Raw genomic sequence first — 17,419 nt, 5'->3', positions numbered from 1 at the left:
ACATCAGAGTCTTTTCCAGTGAGTTGGCTTTTTGCATCAGTTGGCCAAAGTATTAGAGCTTCAGCTTCAGCATCAGTCCTTCCAATGAATACTCAGGTTTGATTTCCTTTACGATTGACTGGTTTGATCTCTTTGCAGTCCAAGGGACTCTCAAGGGTCTTCTCTAGCACCACAGTTTGAAGGCATCAGTTCTTCAGCACTCAGCCTTCTTTATGATCCAACTCTCACATCCATACATGACTGCTGGAAAAACCATAGCTTTGACTGGATGGACCTTTGTAGGCATAGTAATGTCTCTGGTTTTTAATATGTTGTCTAGGTTTGTCATAGCTTTACTTCCAAGGAACAAGTGTCTTTTAATTTCATGGCTGCAATCTACAGTGATTTTGGAGTCCAAGAATATAAAGTCTGCCACTGTTTCCACTGTTTTCCCACCTATTTGCCATGAAGTGATGGGACCAGATGCCATGATCTTTGTTTTTTGAATGTTGAGTTTTAAAGCTGCTCTTTCTGTCTCCTCTTTTACCTTCATCAAAAGGCTCTTTAATTCCTTTTCTCTTTCTGCCATAAGGGTGCCTATGACAGATCTGCATCTGCATATCTGAGGTTATTGTTATTTCTCCCGAGACCAGGTGGTTAGGGAGAATTTACCCAGGCAATAACTTTTGAGCTGGCTTAGGTATGGGGGAAGAGAACCCTCCCGGCAAAAACAACAGGTCCTAAGGCAAAGCCTGGTGTGTCAGAGGAACAGTAACGAGACACTTGGACTTGATGTCCCTAGGGCTTCATGTTGGGGAGGTAAAGTAGGAGCCAGGTGGTTTGGGACCTAATAACCACTAAGTGAACTGAAAGTCACTTAGTCACGTTCAGTTCTTTGCGGCCCCATGGACTGTAGCCCGCCAGGCTCCTCTGTCCATGGGGTTCTCCAGGCAAGAATGCCGGAGTTGGTTGCCATTTCCTCCTCCAGGGGATCTGCCTGACACAGGGATCGAACCCAGGGCTCCCGCATTGCAGGTGGATTCTTTACCTCTGAAACCACTAAAGAGCTAGCGTTTTTTCCTAAGTAAGTTCAGTTGAAAGCTTTTGAACAGGGTGTGAATGGTTGATAGACATTTAGAAAAATATAATCTATGTTATCTGAAGACCGGTTTTGGTTTTTTTGTGTGGGTTTTTTTTTGTTGTTGTTATTGTTTTGTCATTTGTGCTATCTGAAGACTGGATTACAGGGGACAAGTGTAAAATCAAGGACATCAGTAAGGAGACTTTTTCCATAGGCAAGAGATTAATGGTAATTTAGATCTGGCCAGTGATAATCAATGTGGAAAATAGCTTAGCATTAGTTTCATCATATCCCGTATTGTGGAGGAAAAGTAAATCAGATTTTGACCATATTAGGTTTGAAGAATCTTGTTGATTTCCAAGTGGAGATGTTAGGGAGGCAGATAAATCTGTATGTCTGCAACGCAGGAGGGATTCTCTGCGCTGGTGAGTTTGAGTACAGGTGGCATTGAAAGCTCTGGGACTGGATACAGGATCTTAGAGAGAAAGTTGTGAGAGGATATGCAGTGGAGAAACTCATGCACGAATCCTCAGGAAAATGAAACTTAAGGACAGAGGTCCTACTGATCAGGCATTTACAGAAACCTGAAACTGATCTGTTGACTGATGAACCTCCACCAAGAGTCTCTCCCCTTCCTCAAGCCAGTGCACTTGCTGCTTGGATTCTGATTGAGTTCTCTCGCCTTTCTGATCCTTACCCATAAATCCAGCTCACCCCAAACGCTCCAAGGACTCACTTATAGCTTACTACGGTTGGTATGTCTAGAACTGCAATTCTTGGGACTTCCCTCGTGGTCCAGTGGTTAAGACTCAGCACTTCCAATGCAGGGAGCACAGGTTCGATTCCTGGTTGGGGAACTAAGATCCCACATGCCTCCCAACCAAGAGAGAAGAGAGGGGAAAAAAAGACATTAGAATTGCAATTCTTCTGCTATTTCTGCATAAGATCAACTTCTGGTGATTCAGTGTCCCTCTTTGTTTAGGTTGGCAGAGTGTAGCTAGAGTAGGCAGAACACCTAAGATCACACCTTGTTTCAAGGGGAGGGGCTCCATGTTTGAGTTGCTTCTGTGTTGTGCTTGGTCACTCAGTTGTGTCTTGACTCTTTGGGACCCCAGGGACTGTAGCCCACCAGGCTCCTCTGTCCATGGCAATTCTCCAGGCAAGAATACTGGAGTGGGTTGCCATGCCCTCCTCCAGGGGATCTTCCCAACCCAGGAATCGAACCCAAGTCTCTCGCATTGCAGGCAGATTCCTTACCATCTGAACCACCAAGGAAACCCAAGAATACTGGAGTGGGTAGCCTATCCCTTCTCCAGGGGATCTTCCTACCCAGTAATCTAACCAGGGTCCCCTGTATTGCAGGCGGATCCTTTACTAGCTGAGCTACCAGGGAAGAGTTGCTTCTGAGGGACTGAGTAAGAATAGGACATGAGAGTGATTGGATTTGATATTTGATAAGATGGGTTTGGGCCCGATCTTGGGCGTCCCTAGTGACTCAGACAGTAAAGAATCTGCCTGCAATGCGGGAGACCTGGGTTCAATCCCTGGGTCGGGAAGATGCAGGAATGGCAACCCACTTCAGTATTCTTGCCTGGGAAATCCCATGGACAGAGCAACCTGACTGGCGACAGTCCCTGGGGTTGCAAAGCATCAGGCACTACTGAGTGACTTACACTTTAACTTTCACTTTGATGAGCAGTTTCTTTGGAGTGGTAGAGACAGAAGCCTCCTGGAGGCCTGGGAGGGCAGAGAGTTTAACCTTGAGGGGAGCCTGTCAGCTAAAGGATAGTGTGTTGATGGTTTGAAAGGCTCCCGTGTTTTTAGAGTCGAGGGGAAATCTCAGTGGTTGAGGAGAGAGTGGAAAATTTCATGAAATGAGACTTAGCACCATCAAGAGAGATGGCATCTAAAACCTAGCCTCTGGGGGATGTGTTTGTTTAGAGGTATATTAAAAAGCAGAGACATTACTTTGCCAACAAAGGTCTGTCTGGTCAAGGCTATGGTTTTTCCAGTGGCTATGTATGAATGTGAGAGTTGGACTGTGAAGAAAGCTGAGCACCGAAAAATTGATGTTTTTGAACTGTGGTGTTGCAGAAGACTCTTGAGAGTCCCTTGGGCTGCAAGGAGATCCAGCCAGTCCATCCTAAAGGAGATCAGTCCTGGGTGTTCATTGGAAGGACTAATGCTGAAGCTGAAACTCCAGTACTTTGGCCACCTTATGCAAAGAGTTGACTCATTGGAAAAGACCCTGATGCTGGGAGGAATTGGGGGCAGGAGGAGAAGGGGATGACAGAGGATGAGATGGTTGGATGGCATCACCGACTCGATGGGCATGGGTTTGGGTAGACTCTGGGAGTTGGTGATGAACGGGGAGGCCTGGCATGCTGCGATTCATGCGGTCACAGAGAGTTGGACACGACTGAGCGACTGAACTGAACTGAACTGATCCAGAAAATGCAATTCATTCAGAAGAGGCGGTCACTTGGTAAAAATCGTTGCAGGGACAATTTAAAAGCTGAGTAGGTAACTGAAATGGACAAATCATGGTGTTAAGAGAATAATGATGAGGGTTGTTCCTGGATTGGAAGACTTGCAGGATCTGATCCCTATGGACTCTTCACACTGACCGACAAGGCTGCCTTTGATGACTGGATCCCACACCAAGGAGGAATGACTGGGAGTGGAATAAAGATTAAACAGGGCAGGGACACAGAGACAGGAGGATGAGAAGGTCCAGACCTAAGTGGGGGAGGAGATCAAACCCGCCCAGGAAGCCAGGCTCATGCATCAAAAGGAGCAACAGGCGGTATCAGGCAGGGTCAAATCCCACACACAGTTATTATTAGAAAAAAGAGGACGAAGGGACGAGCAACACCCACATGGACAATGACCGCACACCAGTGACCTACTATTTCAAAACATGCCGAGAGGCACTTAAGAAAATGATGCAAGTCATGAACGACTGGCATAGATCAGAATTTTTTAAAACTCCAGAAATCAGGTGACTGCTCAGGAAAGAATAAGACATAAAAGAAAAAGTTGTTTCAGAAATGAAGAGTGAACCAGAGGCAGCACAGGAGAGACTGAAGAGAAACAGAAAGCAAAAAAAAAAAAAAGAGGATAATTTTGAGCATTAAAAGGAAATGACAAAAGAGACAGAAAGAATTTGAGAACGAGTGCCAAATGATGCAGGTGAAGAGAATTGACTAACTAGTTAGTTGGGGCCTCTAAAGAAGAAAACCAGAACAAGGGAAGGGAAATGAGAAAAGCTAGTTCAAGACAGCTTTCTTGACACGGCAGGTTTGAAACTAAATTTGAACAAATACAGCATGTGCCTAAGAATATTGACCTAGAGAGATCAAGACTAAGATCCATTCTAGTAAAACAAAAAGTCACTTGGGCACAAGCAAAAAGAAAGCCACGGCTAACAAGAAAGAAAATTAGAGCATCTTCTGACTTTTCATCCTGCCAGAAGGAAATGGAGTGACATATTTAAGATTCTCAAGGAAGGAATCAGCCAAGAATTTTGTATCCAGAAAAACCACACCAACCAACTTTCTAACTCTGCGGACACTGACTTTATATCTTATAATTAAATTCAATTCTAATGCTCACTCTGGTCCTTAGCGTCAGATTCCACAGGCTTAAGGGCTCAGTCCCACAAGACTGCCCTCACTTTAGACTTGAGTCACAAATACTGGGCCCTAGTACTGTCTGACTTGACTACAGAGTCTGTTGTTGTTCAGTTGCTCAGTCATGTCCTACTCTGCAACCCGCTGGACAGCAGCACGCCAGGCTTCCCTGTCCTTCACTATCTCCTGGAGTTTGCTCAAACTCATGTCTGTTGAGTCGATGATGCCATCCAACCATCTCATCCTCTGTTACCCCCTTCTCCTGCCTTCAATCTTTCCCAGCATCAGGGTCTTTTCCAATGAGTCAGTTCTTTGCATCAGGTGGCCAAAGTGTTGGAGCTTCAGCATCAGCATCAGTCCTTCCAATGAGTATTCAGGGTTGATATCTTCTAAGATTGACTCGAGTCAGAGGCTCCTGCAAACCCTTCTCCTGCTTTTTTAACTTCTAGAATAGCTCGCAAAACTTGGGGAAACTTGTATTTACTTTTGCTGGTTTTCTATAAAGGATATTATAAAGGGTACAGATGAACAGGAAGATGGAGAGGTATGTAGGGCCAGGTCCCAAAGGGTCCTGATTCTGTTGTCTAGGACCTGGATGTGTCCACCAGCCTGGAAGTTTTCCAGACCTTGTTGTGTAGGAGTTGTGAGGCGAATGTGATAACCACTACAGTACAGAAATGAGGTCCATCATGTAGGAGTTGTTACGGGAGTTTCATAACAGAGGCTTCATTGATGAAATCATCAGCCTTTGATTAGCTTACTTTCCCCCCGTCTATTCTCCCCTGATGTCTCATCAAACAAGATGACAGTCTTCCCACTCCAGAGATTCCAAGGATCTTCAAAGCTCTTGTGTCATGAGCCAGGGACTAAAACCAAATATTTTGGCAGATGATGTTCCTATCAGTCAGGAAATTAAAAGGATTTTAGGAGTTCTTCTGGCTTTCCCAATGGCTCAGTGGTAAAGAATTCGCCTGCAATATAGGAGATGCCAGTTCGACTCCTGGGTCGGGAAGATCCCTTGGAGAAGGACGTGGCAACCCACTCCAGTATTCTTTCCTGGAGAATCCCTGGACAGAGGAGCCTGGTGGGTTACAGTCCATGGTCGAAAAGAGTTGGACATGACTGAGTAACTTCACATGCACGTCAGAGCTCTGTCAAGAATAAGGACCCGGGGCAAAGGTCAGATCTATATTTCTTATAATGTCACAGTATCACAAGTTAGGATAGAAAAAAGAAAAAGAATAGAGACATTTAGTTTAGTTCTATCATTTCTTTTTTTTTTTGTTGTTAGAATACTTTTATAAACAGAAACAATCTCATCAAATGTTTGATTCCTCAGAGGTTCAGTATGTAAAGGGAAGGTGGGTTAGTTGTTTATTTTCTGCCTTTATTTACTAGATTTCAAAATACATTGATTTCCTGTGGTGACCAGTTAGGATTTTTTACAAAAAGCACTTCATTGTGAATTTATGAATTGATTTCTCTTTGGTGGCTTTCAGTCCACTGTGGTTATTATTCTTTTTGGTGAACATTGGCCAGTAGATCTCTCTTTAAGCCAGGGTCTTGAGCCCTTTCCATCTGCTCATTGACAATGTTTAATACTTTTCAAAAGGATTAATCTGAATTCAAATTTTAAATGGGAGTATATTACAACCAGAAAAGGGTTTCCTCTCCATGCATTCCTGGATTAATTATTGTGGAATGCTGATATGTGGTTCCATGTGAATTTTGTTGGGATTTTCCCTTCATAGGTATGGGAGGTATCGCCAGCATGCCGCCGCTGACCGCTGTTGCTCCTGTGCCAATGGGTTCCATTCCCGTTGTCGGGATGTCTCCCCCCCTAGTATCATCTGTTCCTGCAGCAGGGGTGCCCCCCCTGGCTAACGGGGCGCCCCCGGTCATACAGCCTCTGCCTGCATTTGCTCATCCTGGTACGTGACCTGCTAAAGCCACAGGCTGAAGTTCTATATGTATAAGTCTTCTGTTTTCACACTCAGATTATATTTACATAGTATTTTATTCCATAAGAAATCATCTTTTTTTTTTTTCTCATTTAATGTCTCATGTTGGGGAAGAGCCAGTCTAGAGAGAGGGCGTGAAATTACGCACCCTTGGCGGCCGCTGTGCACAAAGGTGCACTCAGCAGCCGACACCAACAGTGTGATTTCCTTTCAGGGGCTTGATGAGAGCAGCTCAAGTTTGAACAGCCTTTGAGCACTTTTTAGTTCCATGTATCACTTACTGCTTTTCTTCAGCTGCCATGAACTGCTAATAAACAAGCCAATCCCTTAGGAGTAGAATTATGTGGGAGATAAAAAGAACATTGGCTTTTTTTTTTTTTTTGAAGAGGTGTAGTGAATCAGGCATAGAGGGAGAAGGAAACCTAATGAATGACTATATTAAGGTTATAGTGTTCCATGCTTGCTTACTTGAACAAAGGATTACAAAGTGTCTGACTTAGCTAATTTCATTTTGAGACTTTATTCAAAGTCTTTCTTCCCTTTAAAGAAAAGGTGGCTTAGTGGTAAAGAGTCCACCTGCCTATAGGAGACTCAAGTTTGACCCCTGGGTCGGGAAGATCCCCTGTAGGAGGAAATGGCAACCCACTGCAGTGTTCTTGCCTGGAAAATCCCACAGACAGAGGAACCTGGTGGTCTACAGGTCATGGACTCTCAAAAGAGTTGGACATGACTTAGCAACTAAACAGTGACAACAGAGAAAAGCATACAGTGTAGATGTAGATAGCCTTAGTCTAACAAATCTGAGTGGGTTCATATCAATATGTAAATTTTTTTCTTGTTTTATCTTTTAAGTACTTAGATAAGTCTGAGTACATTCAGTCATGATTGACAGTGTGGGTTTGAGCCTAATATGTGAATCTACCTACGCTCCTAGATTTACTACCTCTGTCAAGATGTGTCTTTATGTTATAGTCATAGAATCTAAATGGACCTTTTAAGGTGTTCTTGTTACAGGTAGCTTGTCTTTCTTAAGTGACCATGACTGTAGGTGAGATGGCAGTTGAAAAAGTTCTTGTGATTATTTTTCCAGTGGTAGCAGTGAATCCATGCCTTGTGTCTTATTTTCTTTTGTGTCAAATGGTGATTGTTGCAAGACTATGGGCAAGGTTGGGGGAAATGTTGGTTAAGGTTCAGAGTTTTTCTCCTGACACGTAGCCTGAATGAGACTCAGACTCAAAAGCTGGCCCTCCTTGGCATCACGTGTCATCTGGCCGAGACAGGTCTGTGACTTCTCGGCTCTGACATCTGGAACTGATACTTCAGCTGCTTCAGTGCAGTTGAGAATATGCCAGCTATCTATTTAAGCTATTGCTTCTTCATCTGTAGGAACAGATACTATAAAATGATACTAAGAGCCCAACTTTGTGGATATAAACATTACTACCTAGTAAGGTGGTTTTATGAAGGAACAAGTGAAGCATTTTTGGCTAGAGGGCAGGAAGCAAGGAGGGAATGACTGTTTTTAAGTCTAGAATGGTCAGAAGGGAGGAATAATTTCTGCCTTAGAAATTATTTGATGACTCAAAAAATTTTGATGACTATGCATTTTAATTTTTGTAAAAGAGAAACTTATTTTTGTAGAATTAAAATTATTCAACATTTATTTATTTATTTATTTTTCCACATTTATTTGTTTTTACAGCTGCCACATTGCCAAAGAGTTCTTCCTTCAGCAGATCTGGCCCAGGCTCGCAGCTGAACACGAAGCTGCAGAAGGCACAGTCGTTCGACGTGGCCAGGTGAGTCTGCTTGTGTTCAGACGGCGGTTTGGTTGCAGCTGTTGTCTGATTGACCCATAAATTCGAAAATGAATTAGCTATGTGTTCTTTACTTATCTTCTTTTATTTTGTAGCATGCTAATATTTATCTTAATTCTGGATAATGTTCTAGATTTTATTATTTGTTGTAGCAATGACAGAATCAGAAACACTACTTTTCCTTAAAAAATTTAGCTTTTTTTTTTCTCTTTTCAAGAGGATGATAATATGTAGTAGTCCATGGTTAGCTATTTTGTGTCAGTCATTTGAAAGTTTCTATATCGGGGCTCCCTTGGTGTCCAGTGGTTAAGAATCCCCTGCCAGCGAAAGGGACAGCGGTTCAATCCCACAGGCCTTGGGTCAGCTAAGCCTCTGTGACACAGCTACTGAAGTACCACGCTGTAAAATAAAAAAGTTTATGAATAAAATACTTTATATGACACTTAGAGTCAAAACTGGCTCTAAGTTTATCTCAGATAATCTTATGAAGCCTGTGTGGATTGTTAGTAAAACTTCAGATCAGTTTTTATGAAGTGAGTTATTCAGGTTAGTGAAGAGCTCTTATTGATGGGATTTGTGACTCGATTTTTTAGTAAAGCTTACTTGACCTGCTGCCTTGTATTCTGGCCAGTCTTGGTTACCATTATCTTTTAGATTTTTATTTTACCCATATTTTCCCCTTGCATAATGCTGCACTAAAGTGAAAAATTAAGTCTCTTGATAAGCTGTCTCAAAACTTTTCAAATGAGAAGATGTAGATGAACATGATTGCATCTTTTCTTGTTTCAGTCCTCTTTACGAATCTTTCCTAAGTGACTCAAGTCATGTTTCCTCTTTAAAGAGAAGAGCATGTTGAATATAACTCAAAAATTCATTACCTTTTAAAAATTAATAAAAAGAAAATCCATAAGCTGCAAAGCACTGTGTCAAATGCTTTATGCACAGTAACCCTTTTAATGCTCACCATCTTCTCCAGAAGATGACTATGATTGTCTCTGTGCTATGGATGACGAGGCTCAGAAAGTAAGTGACTTGCTCAAGGTAACTCATAAGTGATAGGGCCAAGAGCTGAATGGAGGTCTTTCTGATTTTAAGGCAAATGTTCTTAAAATTTGCTCTAGTAATGTGGGTTAATTGTCGAATACAGGTTGTAAGGCGTCAGATAAGGAGTCTGGGGAAGCTAACGCTCAGAAACCCCAAACTCCCAACAAGGGAGCATTTTTAAAGGCCAGGTGAAGGAAGGGAGTCACAGAGGGTTTGATCAGCTTCTGCACACCTCTCTAATTGATGGTGAGGTACCAGGGCACTACCACAGGGGTTGATGCCGAAGCTGAATCTCAGATATTTTGGCCACATGATGTGAAGAGCCACACATTGGAAAAGACCCTGATGCTGGGAAAGGTTGAGGGCAAAAGGAGACGGGAGTGGCAGAGGATGAGGTTGTTGGATAGCATCACTGACTCAACAGACATGAATCTGAGCAAACTTGGGGAGCTAGTGAAGGACAGGGGAATGACGTGCCTGCAGTCCATGGGGTCACAAAGAGTCAGATACCACTTAGCGACTGAATAGCAACAACAGCAACAGGGGTTGATGTTACTAATCCTTAGCTTCCAGCTTCCCTTTGGTGGAGTTTTAGCATCTGTAAAACAAGTCAGGAATATGCCTCAGACCCTGTTATCTAGGTACTTCAGGGAGCAACTAAGGATTCTATGACTGCCATATGGCACATTTGCTGTTTAAATTGTTAGCAGTTCTGGCCCAACTGCGACTTTTGTCACTACATGTTCACATCCTTTCAATCATTAATTCTTGAGCCAGACTTTGTGACTCAAGTGAGGCCTGGGAGACCACAGCTTTTCTACAAACAAGAGACAGGCAGAGGGAAAAAAGAGAGAGCGAGGCAGAGAACATGAGGGGAGAGGTCTGTCCGAGGAAGACTCTACAGCGTCCTGCTTGGTTATAAAAACACTGTTTTGGGTTTTTCTGTTTTTTATTTTTTTAATAGTTGCCCTTCAGTATCTTAAGTTTCTAGAAAGTTTGTGTGATGTGGCATCTAACTTTTTGGATAATGCCATTTTAGGCCTGTTTACATTCTCAGGAATTAGGCAGAAAACTATGATTTGATAAGTGTTGTCTTGGGCACTTTGTGTTTTATATCCTACATTCCTGGGGTGGAGGGGAGAGATATTGGCTTCTTGACAAATTGGGAAGAGTTGGAATCTGCAAAATATTAGTTTAAAATGAGAGGTTTGTTGCAGAAATAGGCATAGCAGAATAGACCTCGGTAAATGATTTTACTGAGAAATACATAAAACTTGAAACGGTAAATTTTTATAAGTACTTTTCAAGTGTTTGGGAGCAGTTTCTGTGCTTTAAGCAGTGTACATAGTAAGAATAAGGACACAGATAAAGGACATAAATGAGGATTAAAAGTTCACTTTAACATGTAAGAAATAGATATTTTTTTTTTTAATGAAAGAACATTGCACATGGGGTATTAGTTGTAATCTGTCCTGGAAGTGGAATGCCATTTTTTTTTTACTGTCAGCTCAATCATTGTGTTTAAATTGCCTGATATAAACAGCGAGCTCTTAACAAACGGTGGGTACAACCAGTGTGATACTGTGTGGGAACTGATCTAAGGAACTGATCACCAGGGAGATCTACACCCAAGCTGGCTGCTGGTAAGGGGTTTCCTGAGGTCAGGGGCGCTACACATTGGCAAGAAAGACCAGCCCTGGGTCGCAGTCAGAAGCAGAACTCCTTCCCTTCCTTTCTGCACTGCCGAGAAGTGTTCTTTTCTCTCTTAGAAACTCCACGTGTGGGCATGTAAATTCTCAGAAGGAAATAACTTTCTTTCATTAAGAAATCCATCTTGTATTTTGGTGTAAGATTGTTAAACATTTTTAAAAAATGAATATCTTTAAAGGCAGTTGCCTTTGTTTGCTGTCCACATAGCTTTTTAAACCAAAAGAAGACTGGATGTTACTATGATCACCTCAGTTCCGAGGAGATTTTCCATCCTTTCCTAGAACCTTTAAATTAGTTTGATTGTGTGTATAACTTGAACCAGCCACTTGGTCTGTCCTGTTTACTCAAAATAATGAGCTTGTCTGTATACAGAGAAAGGGTTGTAACCTTAAGAAATGAAAAAGTCATGATGGAAAATTTTGAAATAGTGATTAGAAAGGGAATAAAATGTTAAAGCTAATTTTCTAGAAAGTTCTTAGTTTTTAAAGAACTGGAATGTGCAGTCCTTGCTGTTCACCCTTTTTTCCTGTCTTTCCTCCCACAGCGTCCCTCCTGCAGCTGAGTGGGCTGTTCCTCAGTCATCCAGGCTGAAATATAGACAGCTCTTCAATAGTCACGACAAAACCATGAGTGGACACCTGACAGGTATTTACACATAAGAATTAATTTAGTGAAATATGGTCTCCGTTCTAAATGTAAATTGTTTCTAGATATTGGGCCAAAGATTTTCCAGACTTTGCTTTATTTACCTGTATTTCTTTCTAAACAGTGTTTTCATTGTTCCTTTTATCTCATCGATTGATTGATAAGTTCTCATCAACTGATAAGTCCATAATTACTTCATTCTCCACTGCCTCAGGCTTTTGCTTCTTGGTAAACAGAACCTAGACCAAGGATCCCCCAGCACCCCAAATGCCACTAGTGTGCAAATCAAAGCAGTAGTGAAGGAACACTGCTATAAACAAAACCTGGCTCACCTTCCGAAGTCCAGCTTCGTAGGTCAACTTGAAACTGTCTGCTCAAAGAATCAGCGATGACTGCAGGGGCAGGGTGAAAGGGGAATGATTGGGAGTTTAGATCCTGGCCTTGCCACTTACCAGCTGGAGGTCAATTTACCTACTTGGATCTTATTTCTTCATGTATAAAAGGTAAGAGTTAAGTTACATGGTCTCTGTGAATTTAAAAAAAGATTCTGTTGTCTACATCAGAAAGACTGAAAGGATTTTATGATGTTATCCAGAAATTTTTCTAATAAGGAGTGGTGGTTGTTGTTTAGTCGCTCAGTCATGTCCAGCTCTTTGTGACCCCATGGACTGCAGCACTCCAGGCTTCCCTGTCCTTTACTATCTCATGGAGTCTGCTCAGACTAATCTTCATGAGTCGGTGATGCCATCCAACCATCTCATCCTCTGTCGTCCCCTTCTTCTGCCCACAATCTTTCCCAGCATCAGGGTCTTTTCCAGTGAGTCGGCTCTTTGCATCAGGTGGCCAAAGTATTGGAGCTTCAGCTTCAGCATCACTCCTTTCAGTGAACATTCAGAGTTGGTTTCTTGTAGAATTGTCTGGTTTTATCTCCTTGCTGTCCAGTGGACTCTCAAGAGTCTTCTCCAGCACCACAATTTGAAAGCATCAATTCTTCGGCACTCAGCCTTCTTCATGGTCCAACTCTCACATCTACACATGAGTACTAGAGAAACCACAGCTTGGACTATATGGACCTTTGTCGACAAAGTGATGTCTTTGCTTTTTAATACACAGTCTAAGTTTGTCATAGTTTTTCTTCCAAGGTGCAAGTGTCTTTTAATTTCATGACTGCAGTTACTGTCCACAGTGATTTTGGAACCCAAGAAAATAAAATCTGTCACTGTAGCCATTGTTTCCTCACCTATTTGCCTTGAAGTGATGGGACCAGATGCTATGATCTTAGTTTTTTCAGTGTTGAGTTTTAAGCCAGCTTTTTCACTCTCCTCTTTGACCTTCATCAAGAGACTCTTTAGTTCCTCTTCACTTTCTGTCCTAAGGGTGATGTTGTCTGCATCATTCAGTTAGTTCAGTCGCTCAGTCGTGTCCGACTCTTTGCTACCCCATGGAGTGCAGCATGCCAGGCCTCCCTGTCCATCACCAACTCCCAGAGTTTATCCAAACTCATGTCCATTGAGTCGGTGATGCCATCTAACCATCTCATCCTCTGTCATCCCCTTCTCCTCCTGCCTTCATCTTTCCCAGCATCAGGGTCTTTTCCAATGAGTCAGCTCTTCACATCAGGTGGCCAAAGTATTGCAGTTTCAGCTTCAGCATCAGTCTTTCTAATGAACACCCAGGACTGATCTCCTTTAACATGGACTGGTTGGATCTCCTTGCAGTCCAAGGAACTCTCAGGAGTCTTCTCCAACACCACAGTTTAAAAACATCAATTCTTTGGTACTCAGCTTTCTATTTTATAGTCCAACTCTCACATCCGTACATGACTATAGGAAAAACCATAACCTCGACTAGCTGGACCTTTATTGACAAAGTAATGTCTCTGCTTTTTAATATGCTGTCTAGGTTGGTCATAACTTTCCTTCCAGGGAGTGTCTTTTAATTTCATGGCTGCAGTCACCATCTGTAGTGATTTTGGAGCCTCAAAAAATAAAGTCTGCCACTGTTTCCACTGTTTCCCCTTCTATTTGCCATGAAGTGATGGGACCAGATGCCATGATCTTAGTTTTCTGAATGTTGAACCTTAAGCCAACTTTTTTACTCTCCTCTTTCACTTTCATCAAGAGGCTCTTTAGTTCCTCTTCGCTTTCTGCCATAATGGTGATGTCATCTGCATATCTGAGGTTATTGATATTTCTCCCGGCAATCTTGATTTCAGCTTGTGCTTCCTCCAGCCCAGCGTTTCTCATAATGTATTCTTGCCTTGAGAACCCCATGAACAGTCATCTGCATATCTGAGGTTATTGATAGTTCTCCTCACAATCTTGATTCTAGCTTGTGCTTCATCTATCCTAGCATTTTGCATGATGTACTCTGTGTATAAGTTAGATAAGCAGGGTGACAATAATAAGGGGTTAAACACATAAAGCCGATTAGAGAGTTATAAAGAAATGCATAATTTTAATACAGGAAAATAGAGACCTCCAATACAAACATTAAATATAAAAGGGGGAAAAATGTAACTGCTCTTTAACAAATATGAAAGGAGGGGAATATGGGTTCATTTTTCTGGGGTGGAGAAGCACTCGTATTTACAATCAAGACATTTTAAGTTTCTTATTTTAACTTTTTTTTTTTTTTTTTTGCTATTACTTAAAATTGCAATTTTTACTTCCAAAAGAAGAATTCATTCTTGTTTAAAAAATGTCAGGATTGGGTGAGACCTTGAAGAATTCTGGTCTAATCATGAACGCTGTCCCAGTGAAAAAATCTCAGTGGTCATTTCAAAAAAGCGTATGTTTGTACCTGAAACAGCAAATTATAAATACACACCAAGTCTCTGTCTGCCTCACTCACTCTGCTACAAGAGCAGCTCTCATGGTACGGATTTTCATATTTCTTCAGCGCCCAATATTCAGTGGTATCATTTTAGGTACTGTTTAACCAGATTTTACCACAGTGTGTCATACAGACCCAGACCTGCGTAGTCTGTGAATCTGAAAACATTTCTTCACAGCATTGTTGGTGTTTCCTGGGAGTTAGTTAAAATAGTATTCAGATGCAACATTGACGCCCAGATTCTCTCTGCTTGGTAGGATGTGTGTTTTATGATGGAAGTATCGTATCAGGTAAAAGGTGTATGACAGAGGCACTTCAGTATTTAGAATTTTTAATATCTGAGACAGAAAGTACAATTGAAATATACTGGGTGAGCAGATTTTTGCTCCTGTTTATCCGTGTGAAAGTGAAAAACCAAAAGCGTTAATTGCTCAGTTGTGCTCAGCTCTTTATAACCCCAGGGACTACCTACTCTTATTTTGTCCTGGAAAGCATTTGAGGTGGGAATTTCATTTTCAAACCAGATCTTTGTATAGTCATGGAAAATAACTTGTTACAGTAAAATTTTAAATAGCAATAATCAAAGAAATGTAGTTTGTTTTCCCTTTGTGAGGAGTCAAATGTAGAGTGTGTTTTAAGCTAAATAAGACTGTGCATGGAAGCAGAGCAGGTTTGTTGAGATGGATGACGTACAAGGATTATTGTCATGATAACATCACCCCCCCAAAGCAGTTACTCAGTTCAGCTTAAGAACTGAGTAAGAGTAAGAAGAATATCAAGAAAGTTGCAAAGAGTTCTCAGAATGGAAAGAGGCACAAGTGAAGTATTTAGCAGTAGCACAGTTCACCCCACTGATTCAGTTCAGTTCAGTCGCTCAGTCGTGTCCAGCTCTTTGTGACCCCATGGACTACAGCACGCCAGGCTTCCCTGTCCATCACCAACTCCTGGAGCTTACTCAAACTCATGTCCATTGAGTCAGTGATGATTCCCTGAGTTGATTTATCTGATATACCTCCTTAGGTGGGTATCCCCCTGTTCCTTCCCAACTTGATGTATATACTATTGCATGTTCTTAAAAGAGACACTCCTATAAAAAACAAAGAGTTCTTTAATCAAAGTGATATAAGTAGCTCTAGAATTCTAGGCTTCCCTTGTGGTTCAGATGTTAAAGAGTCTGCCTGCAATGCAGGAGACCTGAGTTTGATCCCTGGGTTGGGAAGATCCCCTGGAGGAAGGCATGGCAATCCACTCCAGTTTTCTTGCCTGGAGAGTCCCATGAAACAGAGAAGCCTGGTGGGCTACAGTCCATGGGTTTGCATAGAGTTGGACACGACTGAGTGACTAACACACAGAATTCTGGAACTGCTATTCTTGCTAGTCCTTTTCTCAAAGAGGTATTTTATTATCTCCTTGCATTCTGAAACAGTGACTGTGTTATTTGGTTATTCATATGCTAATCTCAGAAGCTAAAAAGTCTTAGTCATCGTTTGAACTAAACCTTTGACTTCATTCATTCATCTTGTCCTTTACATTCCTGCTTCCCTGCCCAGTCATGGATACCCACTGTAGGCTTTATGAACTTGAGATTTTGTTTATATCCTTAATATTTTCTTATAAGCCAGTACTCTTTTCATGAATATAAGCTTCCACAAGAGGTTGCTCTGTTATGCTAAGATACTGTCTTCACTGTTGCTGATCTAGTTTAATGTTTCTTAACCTGTCCTTAAGACTTAACAGAGTCCCATATTAGAATTGCAAAAGAAAATAGGGATCCACAGACTTTTTCTGTAAAAAGCAAAATACTAAATATTTTAGGCTTGCAGTTATACACTGTTGTAACTATTCAGCTTTGACATCGCAGTATGAAAGCAGCCATAATATGTTTAAATGAATGGGCATGGCTATGTTTCAGTGAAACTTTATTTACAAAAACAGCTGGAGGACTGGAGAATGCTTATGGACTGTGGTTTGCCAATCCCTGTTCTAGATCATTTCCCTCATTTCAGAGATGAAAGAACTTCCTTTTAGAGAGGGAAAGTGATTTTGTTAATGTCACATGTCATTAGAGAGTGGAAGAGTCAAGAGTGGAATCCATATCTCCTGATATCCAGGTCCAGGGCTAGTTTTTTAAGTTTATTGTTGCATTTTTATAAAGTAAATGAAATATGAACTTTCTTTTATATAGTTCTGTAGTGGGCACAATGTTGTTACAAGTATAATTGAAAGCTTTCACTAAACTTTTACTTTAATATTGCCAGTATTCTAAATGCAGTGAAAGAAAGAGTTAGTCGCTTAGTCATGTCTGACTCTTTGCAACCCCATGGACTGTAGCCTGCCAGGCTCCTCTGTCCATGGAATTCTGCAAGCAAGAATACTGGAGTGGGTGGCCATTCCCTTCTCTAGGGGATCTTCCTGACTCAGGAATCGAACCCCAGTCTCCTGCATTGCCAGTACCGTTTCAGCCACCAGGGGAGCCCTCTAAATACAGTGTTATAGACTAAATAAAATGGTCGGTGAACTTTCCTCATTCCAGTATACCAAAGACCAAGCAAAATATTATACATGGTAATCTTCCCAGCATAATTGCTACCACTTTGCATTCCTTGATCTGTTACCTGTCATCCTTGGCCCACCCCTTGGACATCAGTGAAGGACATGAGACATTTGTCTATCTCTTCTTAACACTAGTTTATTTAAACATTTAAAATCTTCTGT

At 41.7% G+C, this 17,419-nt stretch overlaps 1 protein-coding gene across 10 annotated transcripts in view; it reads left to right on the top strand.

Moving 5' to 3' along the window:
• Nucleotides 1-17,419, top strand: part of ITSN1 (intersectin 1) — a 241,170-nt gene that overhangs the window by 94,941 nt on the left and 128,810 nt on the right. For 9 of the 10 annotated variants that reach the window (XM_061133933.1, XM_061133929.1, XM_061133928.1 and 6 more), the window contains 3 exons: nt 6,444-6,623; nt 8,356-8,452; nt 11,769-11,869. In XM_061133933.1, coding sequence (XP_060989916.1) covers nt 6,444-6,623; nt 8,356-8,452; nt 11,769-11,869 — 378 coding nt within the window. The remainder of the gene's footprint in view (nt 1-6,443; nt 6,624-8,355; nt 8,453-11,768; nt 11,870-17,419) is intronic. The other variant, XM_061133932.1, reaches the window with a different exon arrangement.

Source organism: Dama dama, chromosome 31 (assembly GCF_033118175.1).
Source record: "Dama dama isolate Ldn47 chromosome 31, ASM3311817v1, whole genome shotgun sequence".
NCBI lineage: Eukaryota > Metazoa > Chordata > Mammalia > Artiodactyla > Cervidae > Dama > Dama dama.
The sequence above is the reverse complement of the archived record's forward strand: the minus strand, read 5'-3'. Positions and strand labels throughout refer to the sequence as shown.